Here is a 24,973-nt window from a genome sequence, read left to right on the forward strand (position 1 = left end):
CTTAACTATTGCATGTTTTTTTTTGGTGGTGTGTATGCATGAATCACCAGCTGGTTAATATTAATCAGACAAAAGGTTTAATCATTTTTGAAATGGGGAATTTTATTTATTCTGTTAAACCCACATTTAAACCCTATGATAATTTCAATAGCAACAAACTTCATAGCAGTCTGTTACTGATATTGTGGTTACATGACAAGTATGGAGCATTAACTTAAAACATTTAATTATTGAACATTTTTAGCTTGCCTCCCCGCTTCGTTTCAGACTAGTTTCTCCCCTAACACTTGAATTAGTCTGTCTATCCTTAATGACCTGGTACATCTTGGTGTCTCTTGCTCCCTTTAGCAATGCTTTTCTTCCCCTCAGAACTTCCTACCTCCTTTTGCCTTGAGCTATTGTTTTTAGTGAAGAAAGGGTTCTAAAAAAAAAGGTGTGTGTGTGGGGGGTGTCAGACAAATTATATAGCCTTGGCATTAGAAGCTTTATTACAACATTGTGGCTTGATTTTTTTTCTCTCTCTCCTCCACAATGCTATAGAGCAAACTGAATAGTTAATCAGCTGCAACCAACATATGGTACCACATTTTTAAAGAGGCTAGTTGACAGTGTATCTTATAATGGTTTTATGTTGTTATATTTTACCACTGACATTAGGCACTTTATGTTGTTAGAATTAAAAAGGCCACTGTAACAACCCCCCCAATGTGTCTGCTTTTGCCAAGATATAATTTTTTCAACTTGGTTGTCATCCCCAAAATGGTTTCAGCCGGTGCGACCGCACCCCCCCCCTTTTTTTTATTAAACTATTTTTTGTTGTTAGATTAAGGAAGGTTGCCTCCAATCATTATCTACAAGAGAAAAAGAAATGTCATTACTTGATGAAAAACAATAATGGTTTCTTATTTTAGTGTAAGTTGAGAATTCCGTTACATTTTCTTCTAAGTCAGCAGGTGTTAGTAATGTCAGGGGCACACAGTTAGATCAATAATGCGAAATGAAAACAAAAAACAATCCTTGTAGAAACAATGTAATTGATACTGTTAATGGCTGGTGAATGCCCTGTTTACTGACATTTATGAGCACAAACATATTTTTTTTTTATCTAGAAATAAATGTTTTCTTTGTCATTCACATTTGGCTTTCATGACATGATGTGTCAGTTGTCCTGCTTTATATAACTGTCTAGTTTTGATATATGCTACAATACTCCTTTTTTTAAGGATAATCTGTATTTAGTAATGGTTGTTTTTTTTCCCCTATACACCAGTCCCTAATAGTGGGTATGTAATGCAGCTGTTGTGTAACTAATACTAGTACTGCTTTAAAGCCTAGTCATGTGCATGTCAATACTTAGTCTAGATAAACAATTAACAAAGCCATGCGCTCACTAAACTTCATTATGTTCTTTGAATATTCAGTAAGCATTTTTAGGAATAATTTTCTTCCAAGGAATCTTTTTTTTTTTGTTCCTTTCCTATGTTTTTAACATTGTCAGCTTGAGGCATTTTACTATTCAAAATATAAACCAATGTTAGTTAGCCTTAAAACTGAAGACTTTTACATAGTTCTTTTAATGACTCAGAAACAGTTTCTTAGTTTTGACATTGACATGCTGATACAGTTATAAAGTATTCCATTTTCTACTTAATTTTGTGTTGATACTGAAACAATTACATTGTCTTTAGCATGGCTGTTGTGGCCCTGTTTTGCACCTTTTTATTCATGACATCAAAATTATGAAAGCTTTGTTAGTGAAGAGTTTGGTAGTTGGGTGTATTTTTTTTTTTTTTGGTTCTTACAGAAATTAAGAAATTGACATAAAAAATGTAATTTTCAGTGTTTCTTTAATATTTTGGAATTCATTTTTTTCTAAATAAATAATTATTGATTGTTTAAAAGGAGATTTAATCATGATAAAACCTGTACTAAAATGTAAAATATGGATATTAGCTAAAAAAAAAACACTTAAAAAAAGGAAGAATTATAAAGAATTGAAACAAAGTAGTGATTGTTAGGCTTGGGAGAAACAAATAAAGAGATAATTTTATGGCAACCAATAAACTATGTTTATTCCTCACTATCTAGTTTTTTGCATCTTTGCCTCCTTCCACAGTACACCTTCCCTACAATCAAATCTGTGTCAAACCCCGAACCCTGGTGGCGGCAACATGCATGTGACGGCCGGGGATGCTGCTCCACAGGGCCCGCAGAGGGCAGCCAGGACACCAGCAACCACATGCAGCAGCAAAGGCACTCTTCCCCTCTCATCACTGTCTTCATCAACATCGTCTTTAGCCTCATCTATGCCGTCCTCATGTTACACATGCTCACACGGCCAATTCCCTGTCATACACACCACTTGTCCATTTCACGCCCAGCAAACCAAGGGGTTCGTTTCTTTTTTTCTATTTTCTTGTCTTTTTAGTGTTTAAAACCCATCCGTTTTTTAGCATGGCCACTTGAAACTAATCACTAACTTCCTATCGTTACTTTTCTCCCTATGTTGTTTCTCTTTATTTTCCCCCCCTAACAGTTTTCTAGCTCTCCAAATTATTTCCAATGATGGCCAACAGAATCATTTTGTAGTCAGGAACATTTGTTGAATGAAATATGTCTAAAATTTAACGAAATCCACTTAACTTAATTTTGTTGAATACATAAGTAAAAGCCATATAATTAGATAATATATCAAACGTGTCTTTGTAGAAATTTCTGGAAAAGGAAAAAGGGAAACTAGTATGGTTCCTTGTTATTTATCTGCTTAATATATTTTAAAGTTATTTCTCAAAACATTGAATAATTTTTTTTATATTAAACATGAAATATTATTCTGCTTTTGTTCTCTTTCACATCAACCTGCGGGCCATCATTATCTCTATTTCTATACAAATCTAGTTAATTAATTAGGCTGCAGCAAAAATCTTTTGTTTTTTAATGAATGAGATCTCCATTATATATTTTTTTTCAAATTCCTGAAAAAAAAAAATTTACTCTTCCAGAATGTGTTGTGTAGTGGCTTTGACTAAGAATGCATTTTGTTGGAATAAATGCATGAACTATAATGTTATATTAAAACTTTGCACTCTAATTCCTTGACTAAAACATAATCAAAGAAGTCCTTCAAACTTTTTCTGTTTATTCATCCTCGTTGTGTGAATTTCAAAACTGGCAACAGCGCTTAAACTGTACCAATATTTTTTCCAAAGCTTTATCTTTCCGATCTCTTCCTTTATGCTAGCAGCATATATTATTTAGGGGTTAAATAAAACACAGCTTCGAAAAAAAATATTTTTTTTTTTTACATTTTTAAAATTAACAATACAAAAGTATAATTTTTGTTGAAGGTGTTTGTTACATAGATGCTAGCTTTTTATTGATTTTTTTTTAGAATTATGATTTTTGCAAGCTTATTTATGCAATGTATATCATGTTAAGTTTTTATTTTACAGTGCCGATGCTTTACAACAAAACCAGGAGCTAGAGTTTGAGAGAAACAAAGAGAGGTTTCAGTTCTGTAAGGTGAGTGTTTCATTGATTTTTATTCGATAATCTACCAACCCCCCCCCCTACTACACACACAATAACCTTTTTGTTTAAATATGAGTTAAATATATTTATTTTGTCTCTTTGTGTCTCCAGTGGGGTGCCCAGGCATTGAAAAACATGCTGATTGTCCCACCTGGGTGTGGCATTGTCCATCAAGTCAACTTGGAGTATCTGGCTCGAGTCGTCTTTGTGGACAATGGGCTTTTGTACCCTGACAGCTTGGTCGGCACTGATTCACATACCACTATGATTAATGGCCTAGGTGTTCTAGGCTGGGGTAAGTTCTGAGCTTTATGCAGTCTTGGTTGAACCATTGCATTAACTAGAGACCACATAATCCATCTTTTTATTTGAGTTTAAATTGCTTAGAATAAACATGACTAAGAATTGTTGGCTTATATGTGAGCCTGAAGCACCCTGCTTCAGACTGTTATGATCAGATAACATTTTTAAATAGTTTTAAATAGAAACCTTTTACAATATAATGTCATTCTGACATTTAAAATTGTGTCCCTGAGACATGTGTGTTCAAATGTTATATTGTTTTTCTTTTTTTGTTTTCTCTATGCTCTGTCCATAGTAGTATCTCTCTATTGCATCTACTAACCTGTGTTGCTCTGAGCCTAGTCAAAACCATGTCAATACTTACGACATTTTGAGCTATTAAGTACTACTCTTTACAACATTAATGTCTTTCTGACATCTAAAGTTGTGTCCCAGTTATATGTGCATTCAGAGGTTTAATTTTTTTTTTTTTTTAAATTTTTGTGTGCAACTCTAGGTGTTGGTGGTATTGAAGCTGAAGCTGTCATGCTCGGCCAGGCATTGTCCATGGTGCTTCCACAGGTTGTGGGCTACAAAATCACTGGATCACTTCATCCTCTAGTCACTTCCACAGATGTTGTGCTGACCATCACCAAGGTATTGGGCAGCTATCATTTGTATTGTTTAAATATAGATCTTACATGGGCTTCACTCTGTCTTCAGCAACTGATTACATGTAATGCTGTTGCCACAAACTACTTGAATTTATAAAGGATCTGAAAGTTTTTCAGTGGCATCTAGGAGTAGGGCTTAATTATTGGTCCACTAAAGAGTCACAATTTTAGTTAATATTCTGTATTGAACTCCTAAAAAAAATAATGATGACAAATTAGCTGATGAAAATGCTAAATACAGTTCGCTTCTTGAAAATATAAGTTGAACGAGATTCTTTGAAACAATGACACTTGTGTTGAATCTAAAACATGATTGAAAAGAAAAATCTTCTATTAGATTCTGTAAATTTCTCATATGAATGATATGAAACAATCATTCTAAAAAATGTTTAAACTGTCAGTGGTCATTCCTTCAATTAGATGAAGAGTACAATGTTCTTTTTTTCTTTATTAAATCTGCATTTAGACATTATATTTTTTTTCCTCTGTATTTGTAGCATCTGCATCAAACTACGTTTCAACTGTCTTTCAGTGGTCATTCCTTCAATTAGATGAAGAGTACAATGTTCTTTTTTTCCTTTTATTTTTTTAATCTACGTTTAGACATTAACTTTTTTCTCTGTATTTGTAGCATCTACGACAAGTAGGTGTTGTTGGCAAGTTTGTTGAGTTCTTTGGGCCTGGAGTGGCCAACCTATCCATTGCTGACAGGGCCACCATTTCCAATATGTGCCCTGAGTATGGGGCTACCACTGGCTTCTTTCCTATAGATGAAAAAACCATAGAGTATTTGAGACAGACTGGTAAGGGCTTTATAGATTTATAGTATATTAGATATATATTTATATAAATTTATATATTTAATCCCCTTTTAGACATGAGTCATAAATGCTAACACTTGTTAACCGTTTGTATATGCTGAATTAAATCAAGCACGACTTTGAATCCCTATGTAGACCAGGAATTTTAAGTTGGATTTGACTCAAGCTGAGTAGTGTTTGCTGTGCCCTAAAGGTAATTTGGAAACCTTCTAACCCCTCTCCTCAGATGTCTGCAAAACAGATTGGACCAGTGGGCATTAAGCAAGCTATAACATAAAATATGTGCTTTTCAAGAGCTATTTAAATAAATAATTTGACTTTCATTTTCCGAAAATAAAAACTAGAATCTCATAAATTGTCCAATTGTATTTTGTTTTTATCAGTAGAAGATTTTATCTTCGTTTCTTCCAGGCCGTGATGAAAAGAAAATTTCCATTATTAAAGAATACTTGAAAGCTAACAGCCTGTTTAGAGATTATCTGAATGAAGCTGGGGACCCCCACTACTCTGAAGTGAGTTTTTTAATTGTAAATGATTGCAAAACAATTATAAAATTTTAATGAGAAAATTTAATTTGGGAAACCATTTAGAGATTTCTGAAGTAATGCAAGAAGACAAAAAAAACTTTACTAGAAATGTGTAATGAATTTAGAATAAATGAATAAATAAAATTGGAAAGAATAAAAAAGGAATGAAACATGCCAAATTCGAATTGGCTTAAATCGTGGTTTAAAATAGATATAAAGTTATTATAAAAAGTAAAGTAAAGTTTCCCCTTTCAGACCTTGCGATTTATAGGTCATTTCTTTCTTTGGCCAACAGTTAACGATCAGGGTGTTGTGTGACCAGTGCAATGACCAACCGCCTTCAACTAAAGTCATGTACCCATTATAGTTGGGTGGACTCAGGGGTTCTCTAAAAATCACAAATTCAAGATCCTTGTCTTCAATAAAGATTTGAACACAGGCCTCCAGTTTCAGAAGCCAAGAGCTTTACCACTCAGCCACTGCCCTGCCCCCCACCCCCTCAAAAAAAAAAGGAAAAGAAATATTATAAAAAGTCATTAAGTTTTGTATTTCAAATGTAATTATCTACAGTGATTTTAACATTGTTTCATTCATACTATTGTACTTGGACCGACTGTTATTATTCTGATTGTGTGTTAAATAAATATTCAACCTAGCACTTATTGACTTGCTTCAGTATCTTGGGGAATAACCTTTACCTATGAATCAGTTTAAAGGGGCACCAGAAATATAGTTCTATTTTTCCTGAAGTTGTACATTTTCATAATGTAATAATATTTGTGGTTTCTTTCAGGTGGTCCATCTTGACCTGTCCACTGTTGTCCCATGCTGCTCTGGTCCCAAACGCCCACATGACAAGGTCGCTGTGTCAGAAATGAAAGACGATTTTAATAAGTGTCTTACAAACAAAATAGGTTTCAAGGTAAGTTGTTTTTTTTTTAATATGGGTGTGGAATGAGATGGAGAGTTCTTTGTTTCTAAATGTGAAACCTTGTCAGGAAGTGAGTTATTGTAAACTTATTAAGAACATTATTCAAAATAGGTTTGCCTTTGATGATGATTACTGGTTTTGTAACTAAAATGTGATAGGTTTCATTATCTAGAATATAAAATTGTATCTTCACCTAAGCCTTAGAACTACATAAATTAAGTTTATGTTTGCTTTTCCAGGGATTAGCTATTCCACCTGAGAAACTTAACACTACTGTCCCGTTTGTCTTTGAGAACCAAGAGTACACCTTGACCCATGGCAGTGTGGTCATTGCTGCCATCACCAGCTGTACTAACACCAGCAATCCTAGTGTCATGTTGGGAGCAGGTTAGGTCTTGTTCTATTTTTACTGTGCATTTCCCTCTTTTTCTTTGGTCTTAGAAACTAGGTGCAAGTGTGCAATAGGCATTCCATAACATAGTAAGTGTTGATAGGCTATAAATGTAGAAACTTAGGGTTTTGACTTGTAGATCTGCATGAAAGTGAGTCACACAAGGAAGCTTCATATGCAGTTTTATTATTGAGCATTCTCTCCCTCAAAAGCATTGCTCCTCATCTGGATGTTGTTGCTTAAAAACTCAGAAGAGATTCAACAGCTGTCTCACAGTTGCTTTTTAAGCATTTTTAGTGAACCCAAGGAAGTTCTTTTTCATTTACAGTTTAACGACCAGTGAAACCAAACATACTTTTGAAGCCTTTCAAAAAACTCAAGCATGTTTTGATTTTCAAACTCATTAATAGTTGTTTGAGAGAGACAAGTTGTTAGAATACCAGTAAAGCAAGTATCTATTATAGAAGGCTAAGACTGCCTGGACCAGATTTAAAGCTGCACAAAGCTGTCTAAGTCCTCTCATCTAAAAGTACAAACAATAGTGCCTTGCATGCATTTTGTGTGTATGAGTGCAGTAAAGCTCATGCAGTGTAATTATTGTGTAACAATATTTAAAGAAAATATTAAATATAATTAATTCTATATAATTTAAAAAAAATTCAGCAACTTTTTATTTGAGTCCCTGCAATTGGCTGATTCAGAAATGTGGGTGTGAAAAATTACCTAAAATTATTGCAAAGTCTGTTCCCCTCATTACCCATAGTGCTTATAGACACACGCTACATGGGAATTCAAAAATACTACAACACCTTCTAATGTTCTTCTTTCTCATGGGTAGTAGAAAATAAATCTAGCATGCTATTAACATTGGCACTGGCATTATAGACAAAAAAAATAAATAAAAGTATGGTCTAAAAATGATGTATGGTCCAAAAATGAAATTGTTAGTAGTGTAATTGTTATTGCGTCTTTGAACAGGTCTTCTTGCTAAGAATGCTGTTGAGGCTGGTCTTAAGGTGGCGCCATACATCAAGACGTCTCTTTCACCTGGCAGTGGAGTTGTTACATATTATCTCAGAGAGAGCGGAGTGACAACGTACTTGGAACAACTAGGGTATGTTTTACTTAACCCATTCGGAGACTTGGCTTTGGGTTATTCATTAACTTCTGTTTCTCCTGCTATTATTTAGATTTCTTGAACATTGACTTGTGCTATCAATCATGGGACATGCTCATGCATTTAATTATTTTTTAAGTTTTATTAATTGTACATGTTAGTTTATCTAATTCAGGAGCTTTTAATTTAATTGCAGCAATGGATCTTATGGAAAGAAAAAAAAAAAGAGATATAATATCCATCTGGGCTATATGGAATTTTTTTTTCATATGATGTTCTGTTCCTGATTGTCATTTTAGTTGAATTAGAATCAGAGTAAATTTGTTCCTAAAGATGTAACAGGTTCAGTTATTTGTATCTCATTTATTTTGTTTTCATTTGTAGGTTTAACATTGTGGGTTATGGCTGCATGACTTGTATTGGCAACAGCGGCCCTCTTCCTGATGAAGTCTCTGAGGCCATAGAGAAGGTTAGTATCTATATATAATTGTATAGTTAGCTTATACAAGTGTCACAAGTCAACTAGATCTTTTTTAGGTGATCAAGAACTATTATAGCCTACATCTATTATGTTTTGATTCAAATGTCTCCCTAAACAGAACATAATATTAAAATAAATTTTAAAGGCTTTTTTTCTTTCATTCACCATGATTTTATCAGTTGCTTCTAGAAAGTACTTCAACTTCAATAACAATGTTACATGGCCTCAGTGCTGTGCTTCAGCATCATGTTTGATAGATTATTACCAATGTTTATTGCTCATAGATCTAATTTGTCATTTTCAAGTTTTGTTTATCTTACTGAGTTCATCCATCTTTATTAATTATTGACCTAATTATACACTTTTTTCAGGGGGACCTAGTTGTTTGTGGTATACTTTCTGGCAATAGGAATTTTGAAGGGCGCATCCACCCCCTGACAAGGGCCAATTATCTGGCTTCTCCTCCTCTAGTTATAGCTTACGCTCTGGCTGGGACTGTGGATGTAGACTTTGAGAAAGATCCTTTAGGTATGTAGAGTTGTAACATTTTAACAATGTACCATGTTTACAAACTTTTTGACACACTTTTAATTATTAGACTTAGACTTAGGTCCTCCCGCGCCGTTCGGCGCATTGGGCGGCAAGCTGTCTCCATAATGATCTGTCACTGGCAATGTCTGAAGCCTCCTCCCACCTGGTGTCCACTGTTCTGAGGTCCTCCATGTAGGTGTGTCGCCAGGTAATACGAGGACGTCCCTGTTTGCGCTTTCCTCGTTTTGGCTTCCATGTTATCGCAACTCTTGGTGTGCGTAATTCATTTTGACGTAGATTGTGTCCCGCAAACCTCATGCGACGCTCAGCCACACTAAGTGTTCGACTCCCAGTTCGGCATAGGATTTCCTTGTTTGAGATCCGGTCTGTGTAACTGACTCCCAAAATCCGTCTCAGCCATCTCTGTTGAGCCACATTTAGTCTTTTCTCAATTTTGACAGATGACTTCCACGTCTCACATGCATATGTAGCAGTTGGAATGACGATTGTGTTGAGAAGGTGTATTTTTGTCTCGAGTCCAATGGCTTGGCTAGTCCAAATAGGCTGTAGCCTTTGGAAAATGCTCCCTGCCTTTCCTATTCTGCACGCTACATCATGGTAAGCATCTCCATCATTTGTTATGATGCTGCCAAGGTACGTGAACTTGTCCAGCTCTTCAAGCTTTGACTAGCCAAGTCTGACGGGGGCACCATTTGCCTTATATCCCACTCGCATAATTTTAGTCTTATCCAAGTTTATGCGGAGGCCAATTTTGGGTGCCTCTCTGTCTAGGCTCTCCGTCATTTCTTGAATGCATTTATTTGTAGCCCCGAGTAGTGCAACATCATCAGAAAAGTCCAAGTCCGTCAATCGGAGTTGTTCATGCCATGGAATACCAAAGGCAGTCTGGTTCATTGCTCTCCTCATTATGTAGTCGATGGCTAGGAGGAAAAGGAAGGAAGATAAGATGCACCCCTGTCTCACACCTGTCTCGATTGTAAAAAACTCTGTTGTTCCCTCTTCTGTTTTAATGCAGCAACTAGACTGACTGTAAAGGTGTCGTAGGATCTGTCGAATTTTTCTGGGATACCATATTCTCTAACTATTTTCCATAGTGATTCTCGGTGGACACTATCAAACGCTTTTTTGAAGTCCACGAAACTGATCGTTAGCCGTTGTTGGTACTCAAGACTTTGTTCTATGATATTTCGTAAAACGAAAATCTGCTCTGTACATGATCTGCCTCATCGGAAACCTGCTTGTTCTTCTCTGAGCCTTTCATCTACAGACTGTTGAAGCCGTCTCAACAAAACAGTGCTGAAAACTTTGCCTGGGACAGAGAGGAGAGTAATGCCCCTCCAGTTGTTGCAGTCTGCCAAGTTGCCCTTTTTTGGAAGCTTTACAATCACTCCCTTTTGCCAGTCCTCTGGGACTTTTGAAGTTCGCCAACAGAGATTTAAGAGATCAGTCATTCTGTTAACAATGCACTGTCCCCCATATTTAATTAATTAGATGCTTTAATTACTAGATGCTCTTAAAATTATAAAACTAATTATCATTAGCTTTCAATCAATTCTGATTAAGTTTTTTTTTATAAATGCTTTTAATTAGTGCATATTTTTAAGTTGTAATATGCTCAGTGGACTATGGTCCAGTCTCTGTTGGAAGAAGAAAAAAGGGGGTATCATCTAGGAGGAGGTTTATGTGCAGCAAACAAAAAATTTTTTTAAAACTCTGTTCCCATCACTGTGTAATGCTTTATGCTGCTGTGCTGAATAACTTGGCATGAACAGTTATAGTTTTCAAAAAAATTAAAAATCGATGTTTAATACTTCAGGAACTGGTTCCGATGGAAAGCCAATTTTCCTCCGAGACATTTGGCCCTCGAGAGAAGAAATCCAAGCAGTGGAAAAGGAGTTTGTTGTTCCATCCATGTTCCAAGATGTGTATTCCAGAATTACGGTGAGTTCCTAAATTAGATTGACTTTTAGATGGCTATATTGACTTTTAGATGGCTATATTATATTTGTTTATGTAATGATTAAAAGATGTATCTTAACTTGTGAATCTCTTTATGAAATATTTCAGCAAGGTACCACAAGATGGAATTCTCTGGAAGCCCCAGACAGTAGCCTGTACCCTTGGGACGAGAAATCTACCTACATTAAATCTCCACCCTTCTTTGATACAATGGTAAGATACCAAACATTTGAATACTGTTTTTTTTTTTAAATGAGATATCTTTTATTTCTTTTATGCTTGGAATCAAGAGCACTGGACCTTAAATGATAAACATTTTTTGTATTGTTAAGAATGGTTGAATTATAAAAAATTTCATAGTTTAAAATTTAATACAAATGAAAACAAAAGATAAAAAAAATAACATTAACACATTGCTGTGTGGATAAAAGAAAAGTTATTTATAAGTCACAGAGTTTTGGATGTCATATGTGATGTTTTTGAGACATTTACACTTAGAGAGATGTTCATTATTATAGGAACCTTTTTTTTTCAGTTTATACCCCCTAAATGTTTAAAGGCTGGCTTTAAGCCAACACAGTAGTAAAGAAATATCATACTTTTAAGGTCATGTATAAAAATGAAATTTCCCTTTCAGACCTTGCAATCTATGGGGCAGATGATGTTAAGGTTGTCTGTTTCTATGGCCGATGGTTTACGAGCAGGGTGTCATGTGGCCAGCACAATGACCAACATACTTTACTTTGCCCAACTAAAGTCAGGAACCCTTCAGAGTTGGGTGGATTCAGAGGCGCCATAAAAATCCCAAAACTCAAAATCCCAGTTTGACCAAGATTCGAAACCAGAACACTAGGTTCAGAAGACGAACCACTCAGCCACATCGCACCCAGTTTATTAAGATAGCTATTGTATAATTTGGTACTTACCACATCATTCAGTTCATATAAGACCTGAAACTGAATAAATCCCGCTGACTTCTTAGGTATAGAACTTTCTACTATAAAAGTACTGGTATAAATAAATATTGCACTGATGGCTTCACAGTTCTACAGTTACTTCTTTTAGTTAACATTTTTGTCTAGACACTAATGCAATTCTCTATTTAGTTTATGTAGTCACATCTTATTTACTTCTTTTAGTTGACATTTTTGTCTAGACACTGTTGCAATTCTCTGTCTATTTAGCTTATGTAGTCACATCTTATTACTTCTTTTGTGTCCAGGAGAAAGAAGTGCCTGAAGTGAAACCAATAGTCAATGCTGCAGTCCTGCTGAACTTTGGCGACTCTATAACCACTGACCATATATCTCCTGCTGGAAGTATTGCTAGAAACAGTCCTGCTGCTAAATATCTGGCCTCCAGAGGGTAAGGCTAAGCTAGTATGAGATTATTCAAGTATACTTGTTTTTATTTGGACATTGCTAAACTGTTTTTGACTCAGTGCCTTGTTGAATGCCCTGACAATGGGATGCCCCACTTCTATCAATTCTGAGTATGAAATTCAATCATTTCTCCAGGTTGTCTTAACACATAATAGCTTGCAAATAAATCTTTTTATACACTTATTAATTTTATTTTTATAGTGACAATCCCAAAAAAATGATTATTACTCTATTTTTTTTAAATATTTGTGTGTGCTAAGTAATCAAATAGAATTAACGTTTTTTTATTTTAAAATTATGTTCTTTAACTGCAGTGTTATACAAATTGAGAACTTAAATTTTTTGCATTTATTAAAACTATAAAAATATATGGTTATTATCTATATGCGCTAATTGACAGAGTTGTTTGTTTTCAGACTTGTACCCCGCGAATTCAACTCTTACGGGTCCCGCAGAGGTCATGATGAAATTATGGCTCGTGGAACTTTTGCTAACATTCGTCTAGTCAATAAATTTCTGTCCAAGCCTGGCCCTCGTACTTTGTACCACCCAACTGGCGAAGAGGTGAGGAACAAAGCTTGAGAAAAGATTAGACGTCTTGGTTTGAAAATATTATAATATGAATTTTTTTTTTAAAGATAAATTAAATATTGTATAAATATTTTTTTTTAGCTCTATAAAACTCATTTAATTTTTTTTGTGACCATTTCTTTTGAATAGATAAAATCTTTTTATGTGTATGTGGTTATTAATTATTGCTGGTTACTGATGAAAGCTAGACTGATTTTGTAACATTTAAAAATGCACACTGCTATATACTAAATACTTATGTCAGTAAACATTATTTTAAAGGCTATATTAATAATTCATCTTTTTCTTAATAATAATAATAATATTTAAATAAGGAAATAAGTTTTACAATTGTGCATTCAAAAAAAAAAAAAATTAGAGCAAAAATGTGTACAATAGCTTTTTATGTTGGGTTTTTAAACTTGACTTAAGTTAAATTTATATTAATGTGAATTCTCTGTTTTTGTTTTCCAGATGGACATATTTGATGCTGCACAGCTGTACAAACAGAGTAACTGCCCCCTTGTGATTCTGGCCGGGAAAGAGTATGGATCAGGTTCTTCTAGAGATTGGGCAGCCAAAGGACCTTGGATACTTGTGAGTTGTCTTTGAGTATTTTTTTAGGCTTTTGGTAATTACTTTATGGCATTAAATGAAAAAAAAAAGCAACTCACTAATTTCAACCCTGCTTTTTAGCTTAAAGCAGTTTTTGTGAAATTAAATTTTGTTAAAGCTTATTCACAATCAGAAGTTAACTTTAATGTGAATATATGTGAGAAAGAGGGTTTAAAACAACGAACTTTCATTTGAGTCATTATTTCATTGACCAGGGTGTCAGAGTTGTCATAGCTGAGAGCTACGAACGCATTCATCGCAGCAACCTGGTCGGCATGGGTATTGTGCCTCTTCAGTACCTGGAAGGGCAAAATGCTGACAGTCTGGGTATAACTGGGAAAGAAAAATTCACCATTAAGTTGTCCAGTGACCTTCAACCTGGCCAGATAATTACAGTTGAGGTGAGCTATATTTGTTTTATTTAAATATCTTCTTTTAATTCTAATAATTTACATGTGCTTGGATCTTTCCCTGACACAAGTTGGCAAATGGATGGAAGTCCTACTTGTATCCATGTGCCAATCTAGTGGGAAGCGTGGTCGAGAGGCTAAGTGCGCTTGAACTTAGCTTGGCTTGGCTACCTATGAAGGGGGCCTAAAGGCAGCACGGAAAAACCTTCTCCTAGATACCTCCTCCCCCCACTGGTCCACAACTGAGATTGAACCAAAGCGCTCTGAGCATGCTTTAAGCATAAAAGTAGCTCTATATAAAAGCCATAATTTATTTATTTTTTATTTTATTAAGTCATGCATGTTGGGGAAATAACGCCATTAATTAATTTTCAAGAGTCAAATTTATTGAAATTAAGATGTTTCTTTTTTAATTTTCCAGCTGGATAATGGAAAATCTTTCCAGGCGAAACTTCGGTTTGACACAGAAGTGGATCTGACCTACTTCCGTAACGGAGGCATATTAAACTACATGATTCGCAAAATGCTGTAGTGGCACGTTAGTATAGGAGCTATTCAGCATTCACATGATATTTTGGAAAATGTTCTAATATGTACTTACATGTTCCAATAAACTGTCATTTAAAAACTTTACTTAGATCCAAAGAAAAGGCATTTGCAGCATCCAATTTAACTTTTGACATCAAAATAATTGTATTAACGAAATTATATTTATATATATATATATATATATATATATATAAACACACACACACACGTATATATATATACATTTATAACATTTATTGTTTTTATGTAATGTTATGTCATATAAGGAATACTTTAAATTTTTATAATGCCCCTACAAACAGGATAAGAATTCAAGCTTTGTATTGAAAACAATGTTTTACCTCCACAACTCAAATCAAAGTGTTATAAATGTAGTTTGAAGTCTTTTTCCCTTTTCTCTATCATTCTTTTCTCTCTAAATGTGGCATTATATTCTCTTTCTTTTTTTGTGATCAGATATATGTTAGTTCACTTTGTTTCGTTGTTTTTCTGTTCCATAAATTGTAGATTAAAAAAAAAAGAGGTAACTAATGGACAAGGTAGCAGGGAAGCAAGAAAAGAAGAAAACATATGTTTTGTTAAAAAGTTTCTTCTGCAAATTTTTAAATAATAAGCAATGTACGGAGACTGAACAGGTAGAAACAGATAAGATTAAAGCAAAATAAACTCTTATGCTATGATATCCTACGGATGGAAATTGTTTCTCTTCCTCTTTGTCCATTTAAGTCTGTTATTTTTCTTTCTTGTTATTTTTCTTTCTGATGCAATTTATTTTTTTTCCCTTTCACTTCTCTCTTTGTTTATGATGTCTATTCTTTAGGCTTGTCACTGCAGTCAAAATAAAATTCACTTGAGCTGTTTTAACTGTCAGATTCTTTTGTAAATTGTATATACTGTAGGGAAATTTCATAATTTACAAAGATGCTGAAAAAAACAACAATTGATTAATATGAGCATGTTAGTCTGCTGTAAGAGGACTATTGAATATGTAAGACTTTGATAATCAGAAAGTTTAATTGCATAACAATTTATGTATTTAATGTATGTTAAGTCCTCCACGATTTTAAATAATTATTTTATGTTATATTTTTAGTTTTATTTTATTTGTTTTTTTTTTTTTAAATTATAGAAACCAATGTGGAATGTTTTAAACAATGTTATGACATGCTAGATATGATTCCTATGTTATGAAATGGATAGAATGTTCTACTTTTGATTGTATTTCAAATGCATGAAATAATAAAAGAACTGTGTAAAGAAAATGTCTAACTTTTGTTCTGTCATTAATGTTATGTAAGCTGTCCTTCTAATTCAAAGTGGAGCATAGGTCCACAACAGTACTTTATCACTCGGCCACCGTGCCTACAATATCACTTGTAGTAGTAATTCTCATTTAAAACTAGTAAATGCTGTAAACAATATGTTTTAATCTAGGTGTCACAGTAGACATCATCGTAATCACATTAACATTACACTTACATAATAAAAAAAAATAAATGAGTAATCCAAAATTAAAAATCAATTGTACAATGAATAGAACTTGAATAGAATATTCTATGGCTCCTTCTGTCACGGAAGATGATGGATGCGCCCAGATGAGTCACTGGCTTTGGTTCGTCTTGAGACAGAATCTGGAGTGACTGATCAAGCCAATTCTGGAGCGGCAGAGTTTGCCACAGTTCGTGCATGTATATGCATCTGTCCTAGGGCTAGCTGACTGGGCAGCTTTCTTTTTATTTCTCTTGACAGATGCAGCTTCGTTTCTTTCTATTATAGCTGAAACAAAACAGTGAAAATACAGATGAACAATAATCCAACTATGAATAAGTACTCCTAAATAATCCACTTCGAATAAAAACTAACGACTGTGAACAGTGACCAACCAAAACCCCGATAGCTAGTTTCACTTAAATACTAGCGAATATCGATCTTTCTGTCAGGGATATGTCAGTTCTATAAGCTTTCCATAATTCCACATTGACCCTACATCTTGTCCTCATCAACACTTCTTAAATACAAACTACCAAAAAAAAAAGTTGCAACCTTCCATCTACGGAAGACAATGTTGCTACTTAGTGATTGGCCTACCCTTCAGAAAAGAAAGTTGACAAAAAGCTGTTGATTGTATATTTATTTTTGTTATGATTAGAGACATTCTATTATGAAATCAAATTCATATCATTGCATTAATTTTTTACAATTTTGTCCTCTCCCTCCTTTCTGCGCAATTTAATAATAAAACGATTCATCGAATCGAATTAAAACTGCTACTCATTTTTTTTCATCACAAAATAAAAACCGGAAGTGTAATGGCGAATGCCACAACATAAAGTAATTGAAATAAAACATCTACTGATCGTAGATCTAGTAATAAATTTAGGAAATTAATGATCGCATTAATGACTAAGCATTATTTATCAAGATAATTACAATAATAAGGATAGTTTTTTTTTCCATAAAACTTGACCATGATCAAAGCAATTTTAGTTTTTAATAATCATGGCAAACCTCGACTGAGCAAGTTCTATCAATTTTATGTAAGTACAACTTAGGAAAACGCCCACTTACTTCACTTTCTGACTTAGCATTTCGTTTAAACTTTGAAATCATTTATATAGATTCTAGATCTAGATAAGTATAGTCTAAATGTGTTCCTTTTAGATTATTATAACGCAGCAACTATCTAAACTAGTTTTACAAAACCTGGGTGACAAAAATCTTTGGCTTTAACACTTACTTTAACTTTATCATTTGTCATTTGAATGTTTAAAAACTTTAAATTTAAAGGAGTAAGTCCTCATTTATTGAGTCAGAAGAAAAAGTCTTTAAAATATCTAAAGAAAAGCTGACTAGACAACATCAAAGAATGGACTGGCCTCTACACTTTTAATATATACTGCTAAAAGACTAAGAACAGATGCTGACAGAAAAAAAAAGAAGGGATTTGGCTGTACATGAACAGTCACAGCTTCCCTATATCAAAAGTCAAGTTACACATGAGCTGAGAAGATTAGATTTAGAAATAAAATTACTGTTCATTCATTTAATTTCAAATTCACTCTATGTACTTTGATAAAAATTTCAGACTCAATATATTGTAATGAAACTAATATAGTTAGTTAGAGCTTTTGGAACCGAGTTTATTGATACCTCATTTATGTTTCTAAATTGATTAGAACAAAAGTTATAACAATTTTAGTGGCGAAAATTTTGCCTATATATATTATTTTTTAAAAATTGTGACCGAAAAAGGAAAATTTCACATTAAAAATGCTGTAACTTATTTACTATTTGAGTTATTTGCATGTAATTTTCACCAGAAATACATGATTATGTCCTGATATATAGTATGAGTAGTAGTAATTTATGAATAGCTATCCATGGGATAAATCTAAATATGACCAAGATCTCGTCTACTAGATGTCTAATGTCTTAAAATGATTTATGACTTAAATTTTTCTTTAATAAATATTTTAATACTATATTAATTAACTATTGTCAGCTATAAATTAAAAGCATTAATAAAGATATACACATGCAATCTATTCATCTTATGTTCATATAATATCCAACCTTCACTTAAAAAGTTTGTTTGTTTTTTATAAAGTCTTGCCATATAATCAAATTCTGTCTGACATTTATTTTAGCCTGAAGATCTTCAGCATCAGATTATAAGAGAAACATTCCATCTTGTATCCAAGAGAGATGACAGTGTCTGCAATTTCCTTGAGGGAGGAACGTAAGTCAGACTTTGACTAAATAAGATGTTGTCAAATCAGATTAGCACTTAATGAGATGCCAAGTCAGATTAGCACTTAATTTGACTAAATGAGTTGTCTTGTCAGATTTGACTAAATGACATGTTGTTAAGTCAGAGTAGCTTTAATGATGTGATATATAAACCTCTATTATTGTAGCTGAAATTATCTATTGAAGTAAAAAATAATAAAAAAAAAATACTAAGAAAGTCTACTGCATTTCCATAACAAATCTTAAAACTGACTAAAATATTTACTCCTTTGATTGACCCAAATAATTCAATAATTTTAATTTTCCTTTTTTTTTTCAGACTTATTGGTGGGTCAGACTATAAACTAATCTATCGACATTATGCCACTTTGTATTTTGTCTTTTGTGTTGACTCATCTGAGAGTGAGTTAGGAATATTAGATCTTATCCAGGTTTGTCTGTTTGATTCTTTGTTTCAGAATAATATTTAACAATTTCAAAATGTTTACGATGGAAAAAAAAAAGCTGTCAAGCTCCCTCAAGGCTTTTTTTCTAGCTTTCAATTTCTAAAATAATTAGTAATTTCTGATCTGTTTTTTTTTAAGTTAAATCATGAATTTTCCATATCTTATCTTCAGGTTTTTGTGGAGACCTTAGATAAATGTTTTGAAAATGTCTGTGAGCTGGATCTGATATTCCATGTTGACAAGGTTAGTTGAGGGAAAAAAGTATTACTTATCTTAGCATTTCTCAACCAGTGACTTGATCTTTCGGTTACACATGCAGGAATTGTGCTATATACTGTCAACGCAACCCCAGATTCCTCTCCCCAGAGCTGTCAAAGAGAGGTTACGGACATTCCATTTTTATATATTTTTTTTTTTTGGAGGGAGAGGAGGGGCAGGAGTCATTGAAAACCAACTGGTTGACAAAATATACCTAGTATATTTCATTTTCATTCATAAAAATAGAATATAGTATTGTTCGTACCACTATAGTGTCTGTATATAATGTAGATTATTATGAATAGTTATGCTGCAAACTTATTATTATAATTTTCTTAACTTTCCTGAACTAGAAAAAAAAACAACAGAACTAGAGAATGATTTAAAGCCAAAGTAATCAAATGCATAACCCTGTCATGACTTTTCAGGTTCACTACATCCTGTCTGAACTAGTAATGGGGGGCATGGTCCTTGAGACAAACATGACAGAGATCATCACAAGGATAGAGGAACAGAACAAGCTTGAGAAGCAGGAGGTATGTCGTACAGTAGCAAACAAGCAATACACTCTAAGTTTCCTTGTTAAATAGTAAAGATATTTATATTTCTGTCGCAGATAGATCTCCCTCTTGCATACTTTAATGACCTATTATCTTTTGATATTGTGTTGAAAGCATAAGAATCCTATTAGCCTCTTTCCTTTTTTTTTTTAACTTGATTGTTAATTAATGGCATTGAATGAAACGCATCCAAAGTTCATACCTTGTTGTGCGATGCACAACTATCTAAGAAAACAATATAGAGTAAAGTGCGAAGTTTGAGCAGCCCCGATTTGTCAAGAGGTTCCAACAGTTCACTTTTTATTGCTAAAACTTTTTTATTTGAATGTTTACCAAATTACTACTATATTGCTACTGCGAATGCACCTTTTTTCTTTACTTCCGACACATACTATTTCCGTTTCCTTATAAAGGCTAAGTTCATGGTGAGGTCAAACTCAGGAGGTGTGGAATTATTCTTTTTTACTACCCGGTAGTGAAGGAAATGGGTAATGGGCTTAAGGCTATTTTTAAGTCTGATTGCTCATCAGCTTAAAGAGACTATTTGAAGTTGTGGAGGGTGGGAAATGGTGCAATGGATGGTGTTCTTGCGCTGGAGTAAAAAGAAAATGACTTTATAGTGAAAATTAAATATTAAAACATGTTTTTAGATATATTTTCTTTGATCTGTTCGAACCTTCCATCAACCAGAGCGAGCTTACTAACTGAGGAAAAATCCACTCGAGAAAAAGTACGCTTGGCGATACTTACCCTACACCTCTTTGACTTCCTATTTAATTTTAACTAAGCCTAGTGATACATTAAATCCAATCTATTTTTATAGAAAAAAGGATGAGGAATTCAGAGATACCATCAGTTTTTTCATAGGTCAGACCTTTACAGTGCTATAAAAATCCAAACTTGAAAATTGCTGCCAGCGGGCTTAATGCGCTCGAACTTCGCACTTTACTCTTGTAGTAAAATTTTTGTGTGACACTAAATAAGGTAATTTATACAAAAAAATTGTTGTTTTCATGTTGTTAAATTTTGTGTGCGCATACTTTACTGTTTTAATCAGCATACTTTAAGAGCTTTCTGGCGCTGAATCAATTAATAATTTTTAAGCCTTTCGGAATCTATAATTAAAGTTATTAAAATGAAAAATTTTTTTTTGAATTGTAGAATTCAGTTTAGTAAACAAAAAATGTTTTATGTTTATTAGCTTGTGTATTAGCTAATTTATGTTTAGTTAACATGTTTTACTTACATCTTGAAAGTAAATTGAAACATTTTTCATAAAGTAGTTTCACTTTGTAAAGCTAATATATCATTCAGAGATGTCTATTATTTGGCTATCAACATTTGTAACTGTTAACTAGATTCTGATACAAAAAAAAAAATGTATTCTTCTGTTTAGTTGACAATGACTTTGATGCTGACATTTAAACTTATTTAGTCCAGAGAAAATCTGTTTGGAGTCCTGCACAGAGTAGGGGGGAATGCTGGCATTTATGGAAAGACTAATGACCCAGAGCTGGATAGCATTCAGGGTCATGAGAGTCACTCATCTATCTTTCTGCCAAAGGGGGTACGGCTGTAAAGCAAAAAAAAACACACACAAAGTTAGGCAAGGTCCGTTTATTGTTTTCATTTCATTCACACCCTGCTCAACATCTCCTTTACTCTTTTAAAGCTTCGCTGTGCTCGCATTTCTAGAATCTGTGCATGAGGGGGGATAATAGAGCGAGAACCCTTGGGCCCAATAATTGGAGGCCACACTTGGAGCAGTGAATGCTCCCTTATCAAGGAGATTGGCTTTTATTATATTGAACTTGTATTGAAGCTTTAAATACAGGGAAATTAGTACAAAAGGCAGCATTCCTCTCTAATCTGTTGCAGTGTAGTTAGGAAAATTTTAAAAATAATTTTATAAGTTCACACATGGCTTTATTTCTAACACATCAAATTATGAAGATTCCTATTTAAAACTGATCAAATTATATTTCCCAAGAATTTAATTTAAAAACAAAAAACCCACATCTTTTTTTAAAAAGAACATTTCAAAGTAATATCTCGCTATGTTATCCACCTGGAATAAGTGATTGAAAATCTAACATCTTCTTTTATTCTGTCTCAAATAATTTTGGCTTTAAAACTAATAACATGGTGCAATACAATTGGGTCTTCTATTTTTGTCCAACCAGGACCAGGACCTTAACACTTCTTTTTATCATTCCTTTTATTGACCCCTGACCTTTTTCATTCTGGCTGCATGGTACTTCTGCACATTACCATTCATTACCTACTTCTGCTAGTTATGCATTTCATCCCAACCTATATTATATCAAATGTCAATACTAAATAGTTTCTATATAATTACAGAGTAGTCAGTAGATATGAGTCTATTTATTTTTGGTTTTAATAATAATTTGATGTTATCATGACATTGAAACATATTTAAAAAATTATGACTAATGTTGTTTTTTTTCTTGAAGTCATTTTTATTTTACATCTTTTATTACTAAACCTTTTTTGAACTAGAAAATTCATGATTAAAAACTATGGTACTGTTAAAAAAAACTTTAAAAAAAAAATTTACTCTCTGTATTGTCATAATGCACAGAATTTTCTAGAAAAGAATGTAGATAAATATTTTATCTTATTTATCAAAGGTTCAGTAAGAATGCTACAACAGTTTCAGCATGAAAAAAAAAGCTAATTCCATGCTTTGCCTTTTTGACATATAAAAAAAGTGTTAACAATGTTTAAATAGAGATTTCTGTTTTATTGACATTTTTTTATTTTGTCCATTTTACAGGCTGGCATTTCTGCTGCTCCTGCCCGAGCTGTTTCGGCTGTGAAAGAGATGAACATTCCTCAGAAAATCAAAGACATCAAGTTACCTGATCTACCAAGTCTTGGAAATTTGAAATTTTAGCACTGTCTTTGTTTATTTAATAGATCAATTTAAAGATAAAGAAATTGTGAACATCTGTTCCACCTTGTCATCGTGTCTAAAACATTGAGTTGATGTATGTAAAGAATTTGTTTGTATAGTAAAGTTAATAATGTAGGTCACCATTCTAACACATGCTCAAGAAATGATGTACCCCACCCCCCTTACTTTGGGTGATTATTTTGTTGGAATGCATTTCTATGAGCACAATAAGAGTCCCAATAAACTGTTAGTTATTGTGATGCTGTTTTTTTTTTTTTTTTTTGTATGAGTAGTAAAAAAAAAGTGAATTTCTGTTTACTGATGATTCTGTATCGTGTATAGTTATGACTTCAACATTACATTGAAAATATTTATGCCGTCTCATCTTTCATTGGTTGCATAGCTAAACAGACGTTCATCTTTCATAATGACATGTTGTTCATTAATACATTTTTAAGTTCATTTTATTTTTCATTTCATTTGTTTTTGCATAGATATTTCTAAAAAGAGATTTTCAGAATTATTTTCTTTTATGATGGTCAATTTGCGTGAGATATCTGCTGATGTGAGAAAGTTGTTAGAATGAATGCATTGGGCAAGTCTAGGGGATTGACTTGTACCCTCTGTAGTTTGGGACTGTGCACTAGTATTAGCACTCGGGGAGGTGCTAGCATTTAAAAGTATGTGATAGTATGCATTTCTGAGTGACTGCATCAACAATTATTGTAATTACTTTTATTTTTTTTTTGTATGGAAATTGTTTGGTGAAAGATAATATTAAATTAGATTTTTTTAAGGTAAAAAATGTGTTTACTTTTTGTGTTGTATGTGTTATAAGATTGTCATCAACCTTGGGCCGGATAACTTTATTTCCAGAACAAGGTAATAGGTTAAGTGATTAATCACTTCTTGCTGGCTAGGTCATAAGTCACATACATTCCCATATCTTTCTGACATTTAAGTATCATGTGTGACCACCTTGTCCTAAAGAACCTTCTCCCATTTAAGTATCATGGGTGACCACCTTGTCCTAAAAAACCTTCCCTCATTTAAGTATCATGGGTGACCACCTTGTCCTAAAGAATCCCATTTAAGTATCATGTGTGACCACCTTGTCCTAAAAAACCTTCCCCCATTTAAGTATCATGTGTGACCACCTTGTCCTAAAAAACCTTCCCTCATTTAAGTATCATGGGTGACCACCTTGTTCTAAAGAATCGTCTCCCATTTCCTTTTTATTTCAACATACAATGTCACTGAAATCATACTCTGTTCTAGCAGTTATCTCATTAATAAGAATCTTAAAGGTATAGAGGAAATAGCCACATTCTATTTTTCATTCAAATGTTAACACATCAGTGTTAGGCATTCATACTGTCTTGAGTGTTGAACCTTGATGCCAAGCATCCATCAATCATTTCTCTACTTTAGGCTAAGATGAAAATGATGTATCTACACTGCTGTGCCTTGTAGATGAAATAAAAAGCTAATAGAAACAATTAGGCACTAGCCAAGACAGAAACGTGTACTGCAGTGACTTTCATTGCTGGGCATTCATTTCAAAAGTTGGAGGGGGTGGTGGTGGTGATATGTCAATTTTGTTTTCTTTTGTTTACACCAACCAAACTGAAATTTAGTTCATACTAAAGTATGGTAATTAGTTGACTAGTCTTCATTTAGTCCATACTGAGATATGGTAATTAGTTGACTATCTAGCTTTTGAAGGAAGGTCTGTTATTTATAAGATTAGACATTTTTTAAAGGAAATGTCAACACGAGATATAAAGACTCAAGAACTCCCCCGAGAAATGCAGAATCAACACCCATGATTGGGAAATACCTAGCCCATGATCACTAGAGCCTTTTAGAGCCAGTATTTCAAGCTACGAGACAAAGAGAACAGCTATCAGCAAAGAAAAGTTGAGCCATAGCAGACAATACTGTAATGAAATTAATCTACCTGGGGCTTGAATGCAACCGGCTTTTCAAAGAGGCAATCAGACCTTAGCCACGTCTTCGCGTTCATAAGAATTCACCTTCACCTATCCCTTAGTCACTTGAACCTTTGGGGAACTACATATGATCTGTTGAGCGTCTTTCTCCATTCCTTTCTGTCTTTTGCCTTGGATAAAATCTCTGTCAATGACAAGCCCGTACATTCTTTTGTCTTTCCCTCGCTTTCTCTTCTGCCTGTTCTTCTTAACTCTTTCTCTCCGTAATACATTTTTCTAGTTCCGATAGTACCATTCG

General features: G+C 33.6%; 2 protein-coding genes across 5 annotated transcripts in view; both read left to right on the top strand.

Moving 5' to 3' along the window:
- The window catches only part of LOC106077989 (cytoplasmic aconitate hydratase-like), a 28,416-nt gene extending 12,362 nt beyond the window's left edge, over window positions 1-16,054 (top strand). Inside the window, exons 6-23 of one of the 2 annotated variants that reach the window (XM_013238704.2) lie at window positions 2,117-2,392; window positions 3,453-3,522; window positions 3,643-3,826; window positions 4,331-4,470; window positions 5,119-5,290; window positions 5,720-5,820; window positions 6,629-6,757; window positions 7,006-7,153; window positions 8,136-8,271; window positions 8,659-8,743; window positions 9,127-9,283; window positions 11,124-11,248; window positions 11,375-11,479; window positions 12,489-12,631; window positions 13,065-13,212; window positions 13,693-13,815; window positions 14,049-14,234; window positions 14,665-16,054. In XM_013238704.2, coding sequence (XP_013094158.2) covers window positions 2,117-2,392; window positions 3,453-3,522; window positions 3,643-3,826; window positions 4,331-4,470; window positions 5,119-5,290; window positions 5,720-5,820; window positions 6,629-6,757; window positions 7,006-7,153; window positions 8,136-8,271; window positions 8,659-8,743; window positions 9,127-9,283; window positions 11,124-11,248; window positions 11,375-11,479; window positions 12,489-12,631; window positions 13,065-13,212; window positions 13,693-13,815; window positions 14,049-14,234; window positions 14,665-14,775 — 2,539 coding nt within the window. In that variant the 3' untranslated portion in view covers window positions 14,776-16,054. The remainder of the gene's footprint in view (window positions 1-2,116; window positions 2,393-3,452; window positions 3,523-3,642; window positions 3,827-4,330; window positions 4,471-5,118; window positions 5,291-5,719; window positions 5,821-6,628; window positions 6,758-7,005; window positions 7,154-8,135; window positions 8,272-8,658; window positions 8,744-9,126; window positions 9,284-11,123; window positions 11,249-11,374; window positions 11,480-12,488; window positions 12,632-13,064; window positions 13,213-13,692; window positions 13,816-14,048; window positions 14,235-14,664) is intronic. The other variant, XM_013238706.2, reaches the window with a different exon arrangement.
- Window positions 16,055-17,079: 1,025 nt separating this feature from the next.
- LOC106077995 (AP-3 complex subunit sigma-1-like) lies at window positions 17,080-23,528 on the top strand. Of its 3 annotated transcripts, none has more exons than XM_056017436.1 (7): window positions 17,080-17,329; window positions 18,440-18,531; window positions 18,862-18,973; window positions 19,160-19,231; window positions 19,675-19,782; window positions 21,242-21,417; window positions 22,604-23,528. In XM_056017436.1, the coding sequence occupies exons 1-6, from the start codon at window positions 17,261-17,263 to the stop codon at window positions 21,383-21,385; spliced, it is 597 nt and encodes a 198-aa protein (XP_055873411.1). In that variant the 5' UTR covers window positions 17,080-17,260; the 3' UTR covers window positions 21,386-21,417; window positions 22,604-23,528. The 3 variants fall into 3 exon arrangements, with proteins under 3 accessions (XP_055873411.1, XP_013094171.2, XP_013094172.1); XM_013238717.2 differs by having other exon boundaries at window positions 21,242-21,412; XM_013238718.2 differs by lacking the exon at window positions 21,242-21,417 and having other exon boundaries at window positions 17,084-17,329.
- The last annotated feature ends 1,445 nt before the right edge of the window (window positions 23,529-24,973 follow it).

This window comes from Biomphalaria glabrata, chromosome 18 (genome assembly GCF_947242115.1).
Source record: "Biomphalaria glabrata chromosome 18, xgBioGlab47.1, whole genome shotgun sequence".
NCBI lineage: Eukaryota > Metazoa > Mollusca > Gastropoda > Planorbidae > Biomphalaria > Biomphalaria glabrata.